Source organism: Patagioenas fasciata, chromosome 1, assembly GCF_037038585.1.
Source record: "Patagioenas fasciata isolate bPatFas1 chromosome 1, bPatFas1.hap1, whole genome shotgun sequence".
Classification (NCBI taxonomy): domain Eukaryota; kingdom Metazoa; phylum Chordata; class Aves; order Columbiformes; family Columbidae; genus Patagioenas; species Patagioenas fasciata.
Genome location: NC_092520.1, coordinates 130,154,118 through 130,168,181, shown reverse-complemented (window position 1 = coordinate 130,168,181; position 14,064 = coordinate 130,154,118). Strand labels below are relative to the sequence as shown.

The 14,064-nt window shown below is 39.8% G+C and overlaps 1 protein-coding gene across 11 annotated transcripts in view; it reads left to right on the top strand.

The window, feature by feature from the left end:
- The window catches only part of PRMT8 (protein arginine methyltransferase 8), a 91,650-nt gene that overhangs the window by 63,258 nt on the left and 14,328 nt on the right, over positions 1-14,064 (top strand). For 8 of the 11 annotated variants that reach the window (XM_071815112.1, XM_071815100.1, XM_065861303.2 and 5 more), the window contains one exon: positions 2,283-2,398. In XM_071815112.1, coding sequence (XP_071671213.1) covers positions 2,283-2,398 — 116 coding nt within the window. Of the gene's footprint in view, positions 1-2,282; positions 2,399-7,503; positions 13,603-14,064 lie in introns of those variants that run through there. The other 3 variants (XR_011741485.1, XR_011741481.1, XM_071815092.1) reach the window with 2 other exon arrangements.

Genomic DNA, 14,064 nt, shown 5'->3' with positions numbered 1-14,064 from the left:
AGAATACATGCAGGAGCTTGGTTCAAATGAATGGGTTCAGTCAACCTTTAAACAAAAATGTCTAACTCCTTCCTTGACTCTCAGCTCCTCTCAGAAAAGACAGTATGGTGTTTCTGTAACCGAATTCCATGCCAATACACAGAACTATCAATGGGACAAAACTGCCGTTCTGGTTCAAAAAGCAAGCCCAGTGTTGTAGGGCAGTGACAAGAAATCTATGTAGGTGCCAGGGAGAATTAAGCACAGCCTAGATTTTTCTCCTCAGTTATGTGATGACATTGACAGTTAAATTCCTTACAAAAAGTATGTACAATCCTTTAAAGGAATCAAAACCATTTTGTCCTAATAAAAAAGAAATCCCTTATGCCTTTTTTCACTTTGCTTTTGAACCCCTTCCTTTCTAGACCGTGAGCCTTTTTATTTTCTTACAGACAATACTCCTGGTTTTAATTTGCTTATTTATTATAATTTTTAAAATATTTCAGGTTCTTTTTCTCTTCTAAAATATTGTTTCCTTTAAGACACTTTCATTTCTGATTTGACTTCTGATTTCCTTCTCCCCTCACTTTTTATACCTCTGTGACTTCTGCAGTTATTTCCATCTCACTACCTAACTATCTGCACCACCATCTTGTCTGTCTTTTCAGTTGTAAATCCTTGATGGTGTTTTTTTGCTCTTAGAGTCTTGCCTTCATATGAGATGCAGGGCTGAGCATTTCAAAGGACACTCAAGAACACTGATGTTGATTAAGAAATAATGCAATATGACATTTCTAAAAATATCTGGCTTCTGATTTCTCTATTAATGCCACAGACTACTACTATAGCCAACTGCTCTGATTTCCTGAAAAATGTAAAATACATAGTTTTGTCTTTTAACTGCTGCAACATGTCCCTGTCTAATACAGACTGTGGCATATATTTCAAAGGTATTCCATTTGTCTTGAAGTACATCAAGTGATGGAGGCCCCCAACAACTCTGTTAATAAATTCTTCCTTCAGGGTTTACTAACTAATCTTTTCAGGGTAACCACATAAAAACATATGGCTTCTATGAATATAATCTGAAGTTCTCACATGCTGCTGATGCCTGAAATGAAAGTTTTGATCACCATCTCCCCTGAAATATAGAGGAACTCGCAGCCCAATAAAGAGATAACAAATCAAATAACTGTTAATATCCAGATTTGTTACAATTTAGGAATACACGGGTTTCTTGCTCATACTGTATTTTCAGTCATAGTCCTCTGGGAACATCAGTAGTTCAAATGCTGTGCTCTGAAAAAACAAGACATTTTAAGCATGCTCACTATTGCTGTTTATCAGTTTACTTGGCTTGTGTTCAAACTATTATTTTAAAGTTCACAGTATTCATTTTCAGATTTTCACATTTTCAGATTTTCAGATACAGCAGTGAATGGACCTTGACTCACATGATTCATGAAACTTAGATTTCACTTTTTTTGAGGTTTTTCTTTCATTTTGTTAAGCAATCTTAAAAGGGAAGCCAGTGTCCTTTTCAGTGTTTCAATATTTTAATGTTTTAATTTTGTTCAAGAAAAAAAAGACAGAAAAAAAACATCAGCAAGATAAAAAGTATTTATCGAAACAGGCAGAACAGAAGAACAGTTCAAATATAGAAGAACATCATAGCTTTTAAATCTTTTAAAACTGGACATTTTGCTTTTTTTTTTTGTCATGATGTACATGCAGATTAAAACTTGGATGCTCCAAATATCAAAACAGACTTGTAATTCCACTGTCAGTAATTCACTTGCTGAAACTAAAGGTACTTAAATAATTAAAAGAGCATGCAAACTGCTGATTGAATAGCAATCTATTAAAAAAAAAAAACAACAAAACAAAACAAAAACAAAACAACAAACCAGGAAATATTAAACAGAACGAATAGGAAAGAACAGAATAAACTTAGAGCTATTCCTAAGTCTCAGCCTGACATATTATATGATTTTGGGCAACACTCTTAAATGTCTAAAGCCATGATGTCATTGATAAACTTCATGTAACACAGTTTTGGGGACATGAAAAAACAAGGACCACTTGTTCAAAGATGTACATTGTGAGGTTATTTTGCCACAACTGCACTATCTGTAAAATAGCATTGATGACATAGACAGCTGGAGCAGGGAGCAAAGTGCTGAAGAGGAGCTGAAAGTTAGGGGATGGTAGAAATTATTTCAAATGAAAGATGCTTTGACAAGCAAAACATGTGGTGTTTTATTATTACTGCTAATCTTTGACACATCCATTTGCATTGACAGGGTGGGAGAATGTGTACGGCTTTGACATGACCTGTATTAGGGATGTTGCCATGAAGGAGCCTTTGGTGGACATAGTAGATCCAAAGCAAGTGGTGACCAATGCCTGTTTAATAAAGGTTCGGTAACTCCAAATGTACCTAATTATGCATGTTTATACCTAAATGTAGGATTCTTTGGAGTCCTGCTGCTTATGTTTTACTATTATTTTTGTATGCTTCTAGCTGTCTGCAGAAGCCATCATCATAGAATGCTATCACACTAAGAAGGACAATTGTGCAGTTTTAAATTAGTCAGTACTAGTATATTGCACTTGTTAAACACCATCACCTGAGCTAAACAGGAACATTGATATCTTGATCACTTATGGAATACCCAAAAGCAAGATGCTTCTTGTGACTCTATACTCATCTGGCTACTGCTAACTATAACTGAAGACTCTTACAAATTATACATGTGCAAATACTGGATAAATAAAGACATGGTGTATTTAGATATGAATTTTAATTGCCCTGCATTCTTGTAAATATAGGTTGGAAATTATTGATAGAATGCTGCTGAGGAGAAGGGGTAAATTAATTCTGTTTGCTGTAAAAAAGGCTCAAGCGTCAGTTTTTGAATTGGTCAACTCTGATGAAATAACTCTAGTTTACTCCAGAGCATGAGATCAGAATTGGAACCTAATTTATTTGTGTAACTTCCTGATTCTTAGCCTCACCCAGAAAGTTACTGTGCTATTCCAGCACAAGTATCTGCAGCTAGAGGTTAGCTTGTACTCTGTTCTACATAGAATACAGAATGGTCACTACTCTGCTGAGAAGACTAGGTTAAGAATCCATAGCCTGCAGGAACACATGAAAGTTCTAAAATTCCTTCCATGTGAAGGAATCCTCCTCATGTGGAACTAGTCTCATGACAAAGGCTGTCTGCATCAACAGCAGTGGTAGGATCGGGTCCATGAATCTAAGAGTGTTCTCATCAGAAAGACTTGGCTTTAATTTTCCCTTTCACTTTCTCCTAGTAACAAGCACAGCATTAAGTATGCCCATATGCAAAAAGGAAAGACATTCCTTCAGTCTGCCGAACCTTTAGTGCAGGGTGTCAAACTCATTCTCACCGGGTGCCACATCAGCCTCGCTGTTGCCTTCAAAGGGCCAAATGTAATTTTAGGACTGTATACACCCAAGCTTTGGTGGAAACAGCCAAAGGAACAGAAACAGAAACTGTGAGTAGGTATGCATGCACTGAGGGCAACACAAGATGGTTGTGTCTGAAAACAGCCTGAGCAATTTAAAATTGCAATACACACAAAATAAACAGCTACTTAGACTACATAAAATATGTCTGGAGAGTGAAAGATCAGGTATCAAAATGGGTTGGCTTCTCTGGAATAAAAAGTTATAAAAGCTGCATTAAATGAAGTGCAAATCTAGTGTGTTCTTTAGAAGGTTTTTGAAAGTAATTGGGTTTAACAAGACAGACAAAATTTTTCTAACTGTCCTATTCAGGGTTTATGTTTAATTCTACATGGCCTGGCACCTTTTGTCCATACACTGAATGGTGCTTTACCATGCAATGGCACTTTGGGAGCAAACCAGGTAATAACTACATAGGCAGAATCCATTCTGCTTTCCAGAATCTGTCCCTAATTTCACAAATTGATCACTAAAAGAAGAGAAAACTGTCAACGAAAGGCAGGAAGAAGGGACACTTTTGTTCAAGGTAACAATATGGAAGCAGGAAAAATTGAGGCTACATTTCTCTTTTAAATTTAATTTGCTTTTGCACATGGTGTATTTCTTTGATCCTGAAAATATTTGTGAATTCAGATAATAATATTAGCCTAAGACAACATTTGAGAACAAATAAAGCAATAATGTTTCATTATTAAAATATGTTCTTATAACACTTAAAGATGGCACATCCTATTCATATTAGATTCACAAAGGAATTTTTTAGGGGTGTACAAAGCCAACTAACTTAAGGTACCTACCAGATGAATCTGTGTTCCCTGTACATTAGTCAGTAGATGAAGTAGTGACTAGATACATTCCTAATAGACCAGTTAGAGCCCTGTGCTTCTGCAGTTATTTCAATTCCCAATTTAGATGCTCTGAATTGTTCTACAAAACCAATAAAATAAGGAATCAACCCCTGCATGCTACATTACCACGACACTTTTCTAGAATGCTGGAGACTTGAGTAAAATTTCCTCATTTTTACTCTTCAGGAATTGGATATAACCCAAGTCTTGGGCCCTTCAAGGAACTTTAGCCACTAAGCCACAGGTGCTCTGGGGGTGGTGCATGCAGGGAATACAGCATCTTCTTTGTTGTGGAAGCAATTTCCCTTTTAATGATCTCTTAAATATATTGCAAGGGCATAGGAATTTTCCTGGTAAGTAAGAGTCCTCTGTTTAAATTTCAGGCCAAATCAGTCAGGGAAGGTAGTGGGACCAAAGTATCTTCAAACACCAGAGTCAATAACTGATCTCAGGAAAAGTGTACAAGTGTCCTTCTGAAGGTCGACTGATTTCAGTAACATTGTCTGATAAAACTGAAAAGTATTTTCAAACTCAATAAAACAGTTGTGTTTTCTTCTCTGATTCCATTGTATGTTAGAGAAATACAAGTTGTTTTGGGTTGACCCAAAACTTATTCTCCATGTTAATTTTTATTTAGTTTCAGCACCAGAGGCTACAATAAAAATAAACCAATTGTTCACAGAGATGTAGAAAAATCTGCAATGAGAGAGTGGCAAAAACTCACAAAACCAAACAATAATGAAGAACATGTCACATCCAGTTTAGAATAAAAAATACTCTTGGACTTTCTTGAATATCATCCCCTATCTAGTCACAGAGAAAGAATATAAAAAAATAAATACATCTATTTTTATGCTTTCCATTGTCCCACACTTTCCAGGAACAGTTTAAAGCTCCTGCAGGTCACACACCACTTTAAGATTACACAGTTTGATGCTACTTAAAACAGAAACTGCCTTCCCTGCACACACACACACACACACACAAAAGGCAACATTCTTGTGTATCAGAGAACATAGCGTAATAGTAAAAAACACGTTGACCTATATGCTCAAATATCCAATTCTTTGAGAAATTTCTGCTGTTTTGGAAATCTCATGATTCACCTGTGTGAAGCCTTATTTCAAAGGACCTGCAGTATTTTCCCCAAAAAGGTACTATTGCTCAGAGAGATTCAGCCATACAAGTGAGGCACTTGTCTGTGAGCTCCGGTGAGTCCCATGTTCTTCTCCCATAATCTTGACCCATGAGATTTAGGACAAGCCATTCCTCATGAGACTTTTCTCTGGCTCCACTGCAGCTTCAGTGAACTCCCTAATTACATTCCTTTCTCCCAGCTTCTCCTGAAGTAAAGCAAGAGGCCCCTATGCCACTCATTTTCCATCTTTGGAAACACTGCTCTTTTTTTTCTCATTTTTCTACTCTTTTCTCCACCTGAAAATCTCCCTTTGCTTTCTTAAGTGACTTTCCCTGTCACTCTTTCCAATAGTCTTCCCCACAGTCTTTTCTTTCAGCATTCTCAGATTTAACTCTACCAATTCTCTTCCTCCAAAAAAAAAAAGAAAAAAAAGAAAGAAAAAAAAGGAAACCCAAATCCCAAACAACACTCTCATAATTTTCAGGTACTTCCTTCTGTGAAAACAGGAAAAGATGGCAAAAGAGGGCCCTGGCAGGAAGATGAGATCTCGTTATCTAGAAGCCATAGCTACACTTGTTTCCCTGTTATTTAATCTGACAGAAAACCGACATATGCTGCAATATTTAGTCTTAACAATCTCAGATACTCCATTCTTCCTTTCACTGCTCCCCCAAAACACCCAGAATTTAATGTTGTTTAATGTTACTTTTCTCCTCACATTAGTACTGTTAGTTCTCCACACTTAAAAATATATATATGTATATTATATATATATATGTATTTTGGAAAAGTGAATGTGTTTTGGGGCCGACTACTGTCACATCTGTATATATGTGCGCAACTGACAATACAGGTCATTTGCTCAGTTCTTGTCAGAAAAGAGGGTCTGGCCCTCTCTCCTTTCCCTGCCATGTAATTTTACTTCTCAGCCTTCAGATCTATTCTTTCCTTGAGGCTGGCAATACTGCTTGTACCAATGCCACCTGTCCATCTTTTACATAAGTGTAGTAGTTTTACCTAGTCTGATTAACACTGCCTTCTCCATCACAGCATGTTAGGGTGACCATTTCCCTCTTTGTCCAAAACAAGACAGCTAGTGCAATGGGAGAGAGGAAGGAGGGAAAAACACCAACCCCAAATTCAAAACCAACCAAACAATCAAATAAAAGACCCCACCAAAGTCAGACATTCACTGAGATTTTAATCTTTCATTTATCTCCATGCTCACATAATCCTAGCCAAGTAAGCTGACTAGCTGGGAAGGGGATCAGAAAAGAAGTGCAGTGGCACTTTAGAGGCAACCTTAATTATGATTCACTTGAGGTAAAGAGTCAAGCAACAACTCAACATTTTTACCATCAGCAAACCTGATTCAGGGCTGTTTCTCTCATTAGTTAGGTTATCTTCAGCTAGCATGATACCATTCAAACAAGAAATACATAGTAGCAGGCAACAGCACATCTCAACCTCACTGTCACCGTCCCTGTAAATCTAAATTATCTTCTATCCATCATTTGCTCAGTCCTAAAGCAATTCATGCCACAAGACAGCCTAAGAACTATTCTTTATGCAGTGAATGTAAAAACTGGACCCTATCTGCCCCTCTGCAACAGGGATGCGTAGCATGGGATGTCTCATGCATCTTTCTTCACTGTCTTTTGTGCAGTGTCAACCACAGTCTCTCAACCTCCTGATTTAGCTGATAATCCTGACACTTTTATTGTTGCTCAACCTAAAACATTTTATATTTTTGTTATAATTAAGAGCTGTATTTTGATCAAATCCCTGCTTAACTATGCCCATTTTGTTACTGTTTTTGAAATCTGAAGGAAATCTGGTAAATCATTACTTTTCCACTTATTTTATACAAAGACAGTATTTGTTCACTGTGCAGTTAGTTGAAATTAACATTCAATGAGCGGTGGCATATAATATTGTTCTGGTTTCAGCTGTCATAGTGTTAATTTTCTTTCTAGTAGCTGTGTTTTGGATTTAGTATGAGAAGAATGTTGATACAACACTGGTGTTTTGGTTATAGCCAGGTAGTCAAGAACTTTTTTGGCTTCCCATGCTCTACCAGATGTACAAGAAGCTGTGAGGGAGCAAAGCCAGGACAGACAGTTCAAGCTGGCCAAAGCGGTATTCCTTACCATATAATGTCATGCTCAGTATATAAACTGGAGCCAGTCGGGGGGCAAATATTGCTGCTCAGGAATGAATGGGTTATCGGTGCCACATGTGGTGAGCAATTGCATTGTGCACCACTTGTTTTGTATATTCTATCATTATTATTTTTATTACTATTTTCTCTTCCTTTGCTGTCCTGTTCTGTACTGTTCTGATTTCAACTCACAAGTTTTTTTTTCCCTTTCTGATTCTCTCCCCCATCCCACTTTGCAGGGGGTGAGCTACATGGTCCTAGTTGCTGCCTGGGGTTAAACTCCCATAGTCCTTTTTGACACCCAATGTGGGACAAGAAGGGTTTGAGATAATAACATTAACTAGAACAAACTAAGAGGTTTATATCTGTTAACAGTTGTGGGTCATTATATTTATTCATCTGTTCTCTATATTAGTTTATTTGATCTGCACTATGCTCTTGTTTTTGTGGTAGATGTTAAAGATCGGTGTTGGGTTTTGCAGCTTGCTGTGCTCTGCAATGATTAGTGACATTTTGCCTGGGTTATTAGAACATTGACCTTGAGCTTAACCTGGTATTTGAACTTTGTACTGAAGCCACTACTGTACTTCAGATACTGACTTGTGGAGACAAGTAGTAATTATACTTCTTCCTCTGAAATGCTTTTTATGAAGGAAATACAGAATGGCACTTTTGCTACCTTATTCTATGATGTTTCCTCCTTCAGTACAATAACTTGTCAGTACCTTGAACATCCTTGGGTAGTTAAAATACTTCTATTGGTATCTCTTTGGAATATTGTCTCAGTTTTGTCTGAGGTTAGCATGGAGTTTAAGAGTGTCATCCAGAGATCTGCCCTAGGGCTGGATATTTATGAGTTGCAGGGTGTATGGAATAGCATGGGCAAATGCCTAGGATGGTGGGCACCTCCAGTGTTTCGGAACTTCACCCATTAACAAGTTCAGACTCCTGAAATACTAGTAGGACACTTAGAAGATGTATGCTGTCATCCTGGCAATTCCAGAGAGACACAAATCACCGCAATGTGCTGGGGCCTGGCCCATAACTACTGAGCCCTGTTTAACACTCTTCAGTACCCTCAAAGGGAAGAGAGTGTCTCTTACAATGTGACAAGCGTGGCAGTTACTCCAAACCCTGTGACAGGCACCTGCTGCTACTCGGTCTTCAGTGACAGGTGCTGCAGTCACTCAGAACCCAGTGACAGGCACTGCAGATGAGCCAGAGGACCAATCTGTACCAGTATCAGTCACCCCTATGCAAGAGAAGAAAGCCTGGAAGCAAAAGTCAGCTTGTTTAGTAAGGGAAGATGAAAAAGCAGGGCCATCACAAGAAGAGGAGGAGGAAGAAAGCAAGATGGTAACCACCTGATCACTATCCATGGGTGAGCTGTGAGATATGCAAAAAGACTTTTGCCATTGTCCAGGTAAGCACAATGTCATCTGGCTGCTCCAATGCTGGGATAATAGGCCCAATAGCCTGGAATGAGAGGGTAAGGAAGGAAGCAGCTGGGACCCCTTTCTAGGAAAGGAGGTATTGACAAAGCGGTTGGAAAAGGGACACAAGCCCTCAGTCTCTGGAGGTGACTCATATCAGGCATAAACGAAAGGTATCCCTTCAAGTGAGATGTGTAACCCAGGCAAGTGGATTAATGTGGAGAGAGGTATCCAGTACCTGAGGGAAATAGCCATATTGGAAGTAATTTATAGTGATCTAGACAACACGCAGTTGTCCAAAGATCCAGATGAAGCCCAGTGCAAACAACCCATGTGGCTGAAGGCTGAACACACTATCATTGTATGTCAACTCTTTGGCAGTACTGACCTGGAGAGATGGAGCGGCACCAGTGGTGGATGATGTGGTTGGCCAACTCTGGCAGTACAAAGGAAATCTCTCTTACTACCTCATATCAGCTGTGGATAAACTACAGGACATGATAGCCGAGAAACTGTCCTAGGAGTTCCAGCAATTCAAAGAGGGTATGTCCTACTCCTCACCTGTATGGACTCCACTACTAAGGATTTTTTTGCTCAGGAGAGAGGATATAGAGGGTACACACTACGGGACACCTGTGGTTTTAGTTGCCTGACCACAGGCAGAATATGAGGAAGAAGGACCTAGGGACTTTGACCCTAGAGGCACCAGTACATGACATGCAAGGAAAAACAATCACAAATAAAGGTTCTTTCAGGAAAATTGCTGCTCCAGTCTCCAGTGGGCTGTTCCTCAGCAGAGTAGAAGCAACTTCCTTGAGTGAGAAGGGCTGATCTCACTTCTGATGGTATGGAAGAAACTTCTGATTCATATTCACAAAAAGTGAGTAACAAGGATGAAATTTGAACCCATGCATGCCACACAAAACCATTCAGCAGTAATGAAGACTATGATCAGGACTAGAGGAGCCTTACATACAGCCAGGTCAAGGAAAGGGACAGCTGGGTTTATTGGACTATGTGGATTCAATGGCTTGGCACATCAGACCCACAGGAGTGTAAGTCCCTAGTAGACAGAAGTGCACAGTATACCCTAATGCCATCAAGCTATAGAGAGGCAGAACCCATCTGTATTTCTGGAGTGACAGGGAGATCCCAGCAGCTAACTATATTGGAGGCTGAAGTGAGCCTAACTGGGAAGGACTGGCAAAAGCTCCCCATTGTGACTGACCCAGAGGCTCCATGCATCCTTGCCATAGACTACCTCAGGAGGGGGTATTTCAAGGATCCAAAAACATATTGGTGGAATTTTGGTATAGCTGCTGTGCAGACAGAGGAGATTAAACAGCTGTCTACTTTGCCTGGTCTCTCAGAGGACCCTTCTCTTGTGGGGCAATACAGCAAAAGTTTTTGAGAAAGAGAAGAAAATAGTCCAAATCCTTCTGAAACTGTTTTTGCCATAAAACAAAGTAATGTCAAGGGACATGCACAGGAGATCCAGTTTTTAGGAATAAAATGGCAAGACAGACATTGTCATATCCCAATGGATATGATAAAATAGCAGCTATGTCTCTATCAACTAGTAAAAAGGAAACACAAGCTTTCTCAGGCATTGTGTGTTTTTGGAGAATGCACATTCTAAATTACAGTCTGATTGTAAACTTTCTCTACTGAGTGACCGAGAAGAATTATTTTAAATTGGGCCCTGAACAAAGACAAGCCTTTGAACAAATTAAACAGGGGATTGTTCATGCAGTAGCCCTTGGGCCAGTCCAGTCAAGACAAGTTGTTATAAATGTGCTTTACATTGCAGCTGGGGAGAATGGCCCTACCAGGAGTCTCTGGCAGAAAGCACTAGGGGAGACTTGAGGTCAACCCCTAGGATTTTGGAGCCGGGGATACAGAGGATATGAGTCCAATTATATTCCAACTGAAAATGAGATTTGGCAGCATTTGAAGGGATTTGAACTGCTTGAGTAGTGATCGGTACTGAAGCACAGCTCCTCGTGGCACCCTAACTGCTGGTGCTGTACTTGGTATTCAAAGGGAAGGTCTTGTCTACTCATCATGCAACTGATGCTAGAGGGAGTAAGTGGGTGATACATATCACACAATGGGCTTGAACGGGAAACCCAAATCACTCAGTAGTCTTGGAAGTGATCATGGACTGGCCAGAAGGCAAAGATTTCAGAATATCACCAGAAGAAGAGGTTACGCTCGCTGAAGAGGCCTCACTAAATAATAAACTACCAGAGAATGTGAAGTGATATGCCTTGTTCACTGATGGGCCCTGTCTTATTGTAGGAAAGCACCAGAGGTGGAAAGTGGCTGTATGGAGTTCTGTATGACAAATTGCAGAAGCTGCTGAAGGAGAGGGTGAATAGAGTCAGTCTGGAGGGGTGAAAGCCATCCATCTGCTTTAGATATTGCTCAACAAGAAAAATGGCCAGTACTTTGTGCTGATTCATGGATGGTGGCAAATGCTCTGTGGTGGTGGCTAGATCAATGAAAGCAGATCAGTTGGCAACACAGAGGTAGATCCATTTGGACTGCTGAATTATAGCAAAATATTGCTGCTCAGATAGAGAACTTGGTTTTAGAAGTACACCACGCAGATGATCACCTACCTGAGTCCAACCACTGAAGAACAACACAGCAACCAACAGGTGGATCAGGCTGCTGAGACTGAAGGGGCTCAGGTAGATAAAGACTGGCAACAAAAGAGTAACTTATTCATAGCTTGGTGGGCCCATCAAGGAACGGATGCGACACAGAGATGGGTTCATGAGCGAGGGATGGACACTATTGCACAAGTTATCCATTAATTTGAATTATGCATTGCAATCAAACAAGCCAAGTGGTTAAAACCTCTGTGGTATGGAGGATGATGGCTAAAATATAAATATGGGGAGGCCTGGAAGATTTATTATATTACCCTCCTCCAAACCCAACATGACAAGTGCTATGTGCTTACAGTGGTGGAAGCAACCATCGGATAGCTGGAAACATATCCCATGCCCTGTGCCACATGCCCCCAGAATACTATCCTGGGCCTTGAAAAGCAAGTCCTATGGCGAAATGATACCCCAGAAAGAAATTAGTCAAACAACGGAACTCATTTCTGGAACAACCTCATAGACACCTGGGCTAAAGACCATTGCACTGAGTGAGTATATCACATACCCTTTCACGCACCAGCCTCCAGGAAAATCGAACAGTACAATGGACTGTTAAAAGATACACTCATAGCAATGGGTGGTGGGACCATCAAACATTGCAATACACGTTTAGCAAAAGCCACATTCTTAGCCAACACTAGGAGATATAGGCCCTGTCTAATCAAAAGTTTCACATACTGTAGAAGGGGATGAAGTCTTTGTAGTGCACATAAAGAATATGTTAGACAAGATGGTCTGGGTTACTCTTGCCTTGGGCAAAGGCAAACCCATCCATGGGATTGCTTTTGCTCAAGGACCTGGATGCACTTGGTGGGTAATGCAAAAAGTTGGGCAAGTCTAAAGTGTACATCAAGAGGATTTGATTCTAGGTGAGAACAGCCGATGATTTGAATTGTATGATGCCATAATTGCTTCATAATACTGTATGTTATCTCTACTATGGTTGCTATATGCTGTATCAGTAGTATTATAGAAAGAATCACACAGATTAATGAAGAATGAACTTTGATGAAACAGAGTAAAGTGCAGTGATGATGGAACCAGAACTGGCTTCAGCAACTAATGCCCAGCAACTTCCTTGAGATCAACATCTTCAACCACAGCCATGGCCATGGACTGCACCAGATACAACAGCTACAGGCTTTGGATGCAGCAGTGACCTTACCTATGATCACTTTGGTGCCCAGTAACCCCACGAAACGCACCACCTCTCCTGTCCTGAGTGACCCTACCACAGATGGAGCCCAAAGTCATGGACTAAATTAATTCAATGGACATTTTACAGACGTTGCATGGAAGTGATCCATAGACCAAGGGAGTGATATATGTGTATTGTATCAAAGGATGGGAAGGGTAATACTGGATAATGAGAATATATTGGATAGTGTGAGAACTGAGCATGATGTAAATGGTATGGAGTAAGGTGTGGATACTTTCCTGGTTTTGGCTAGGATAGAGTTTATTTTCTTTCTAGTAGCTGTGTTTTGGATTTAGTATGAGAAGAATGTTGATACAACACTGGTGTTTTGGTTATTGTCAAGTAGTCAAGAATTTTTTTGGCTTCCCATGCTCTACCAGATGCACAAGAAGCTGTGAGGGAGCAAAGCCAGGACAGACAGTCCAATCTGGCCAAAGGGGTATTCCTTACCATATGACATCATGCTCAGTATACAAACTGGAGTTGGCCAGAGGCAAATAACCTAATCCTGTTGCTCAGGCATGAATGGGTTATCAGTGCCATGGGTGGTGAGCAATTGCATTGTGCATCAATTGTTTTGTATATTCTATTATTATTATTATTATTATTACTACTACTACTATTACTATTTTCTCTTCCTTTGATGTCCCATTAAAATGTTCTGATCTCAACCAGCAAGTTGGGGTTTTTTTCCCTTTCTGATTCTCTCCCCCATCCCACTTTGTGGGAATCAGGGGGGTGAGCAAGCAGCTGCATGGTTCTAGTTGCTGGCTGGTGTTAAATGACAAATCTAAGACCATATAGTAGCGACAATATGATTCAAAGAGATCACCAAAACAGGATCAAGGTAGTTTCAAAACTAAATTAATATAACTCCCCATATTTGTCTCATCTTTCATAGTAAAAGAAGTATGTTTCTGTCCTTAAAACAATTACTGCAAAAGTGACCACCACTTTATCCAACACATCTGTTCAATATTTCTGAGACATTTCCAGTAACTTCTCTGCTTTTGATTCCACTTTACCCTGCAGAGCCAAAACAGTTCAGAGAGACAGAGCTAGATACATTTTGTGTGCCTCATCATTGGAATTAATTCACAATTTGCCTAGTGCAACACCACTAAAAAATCACCAAA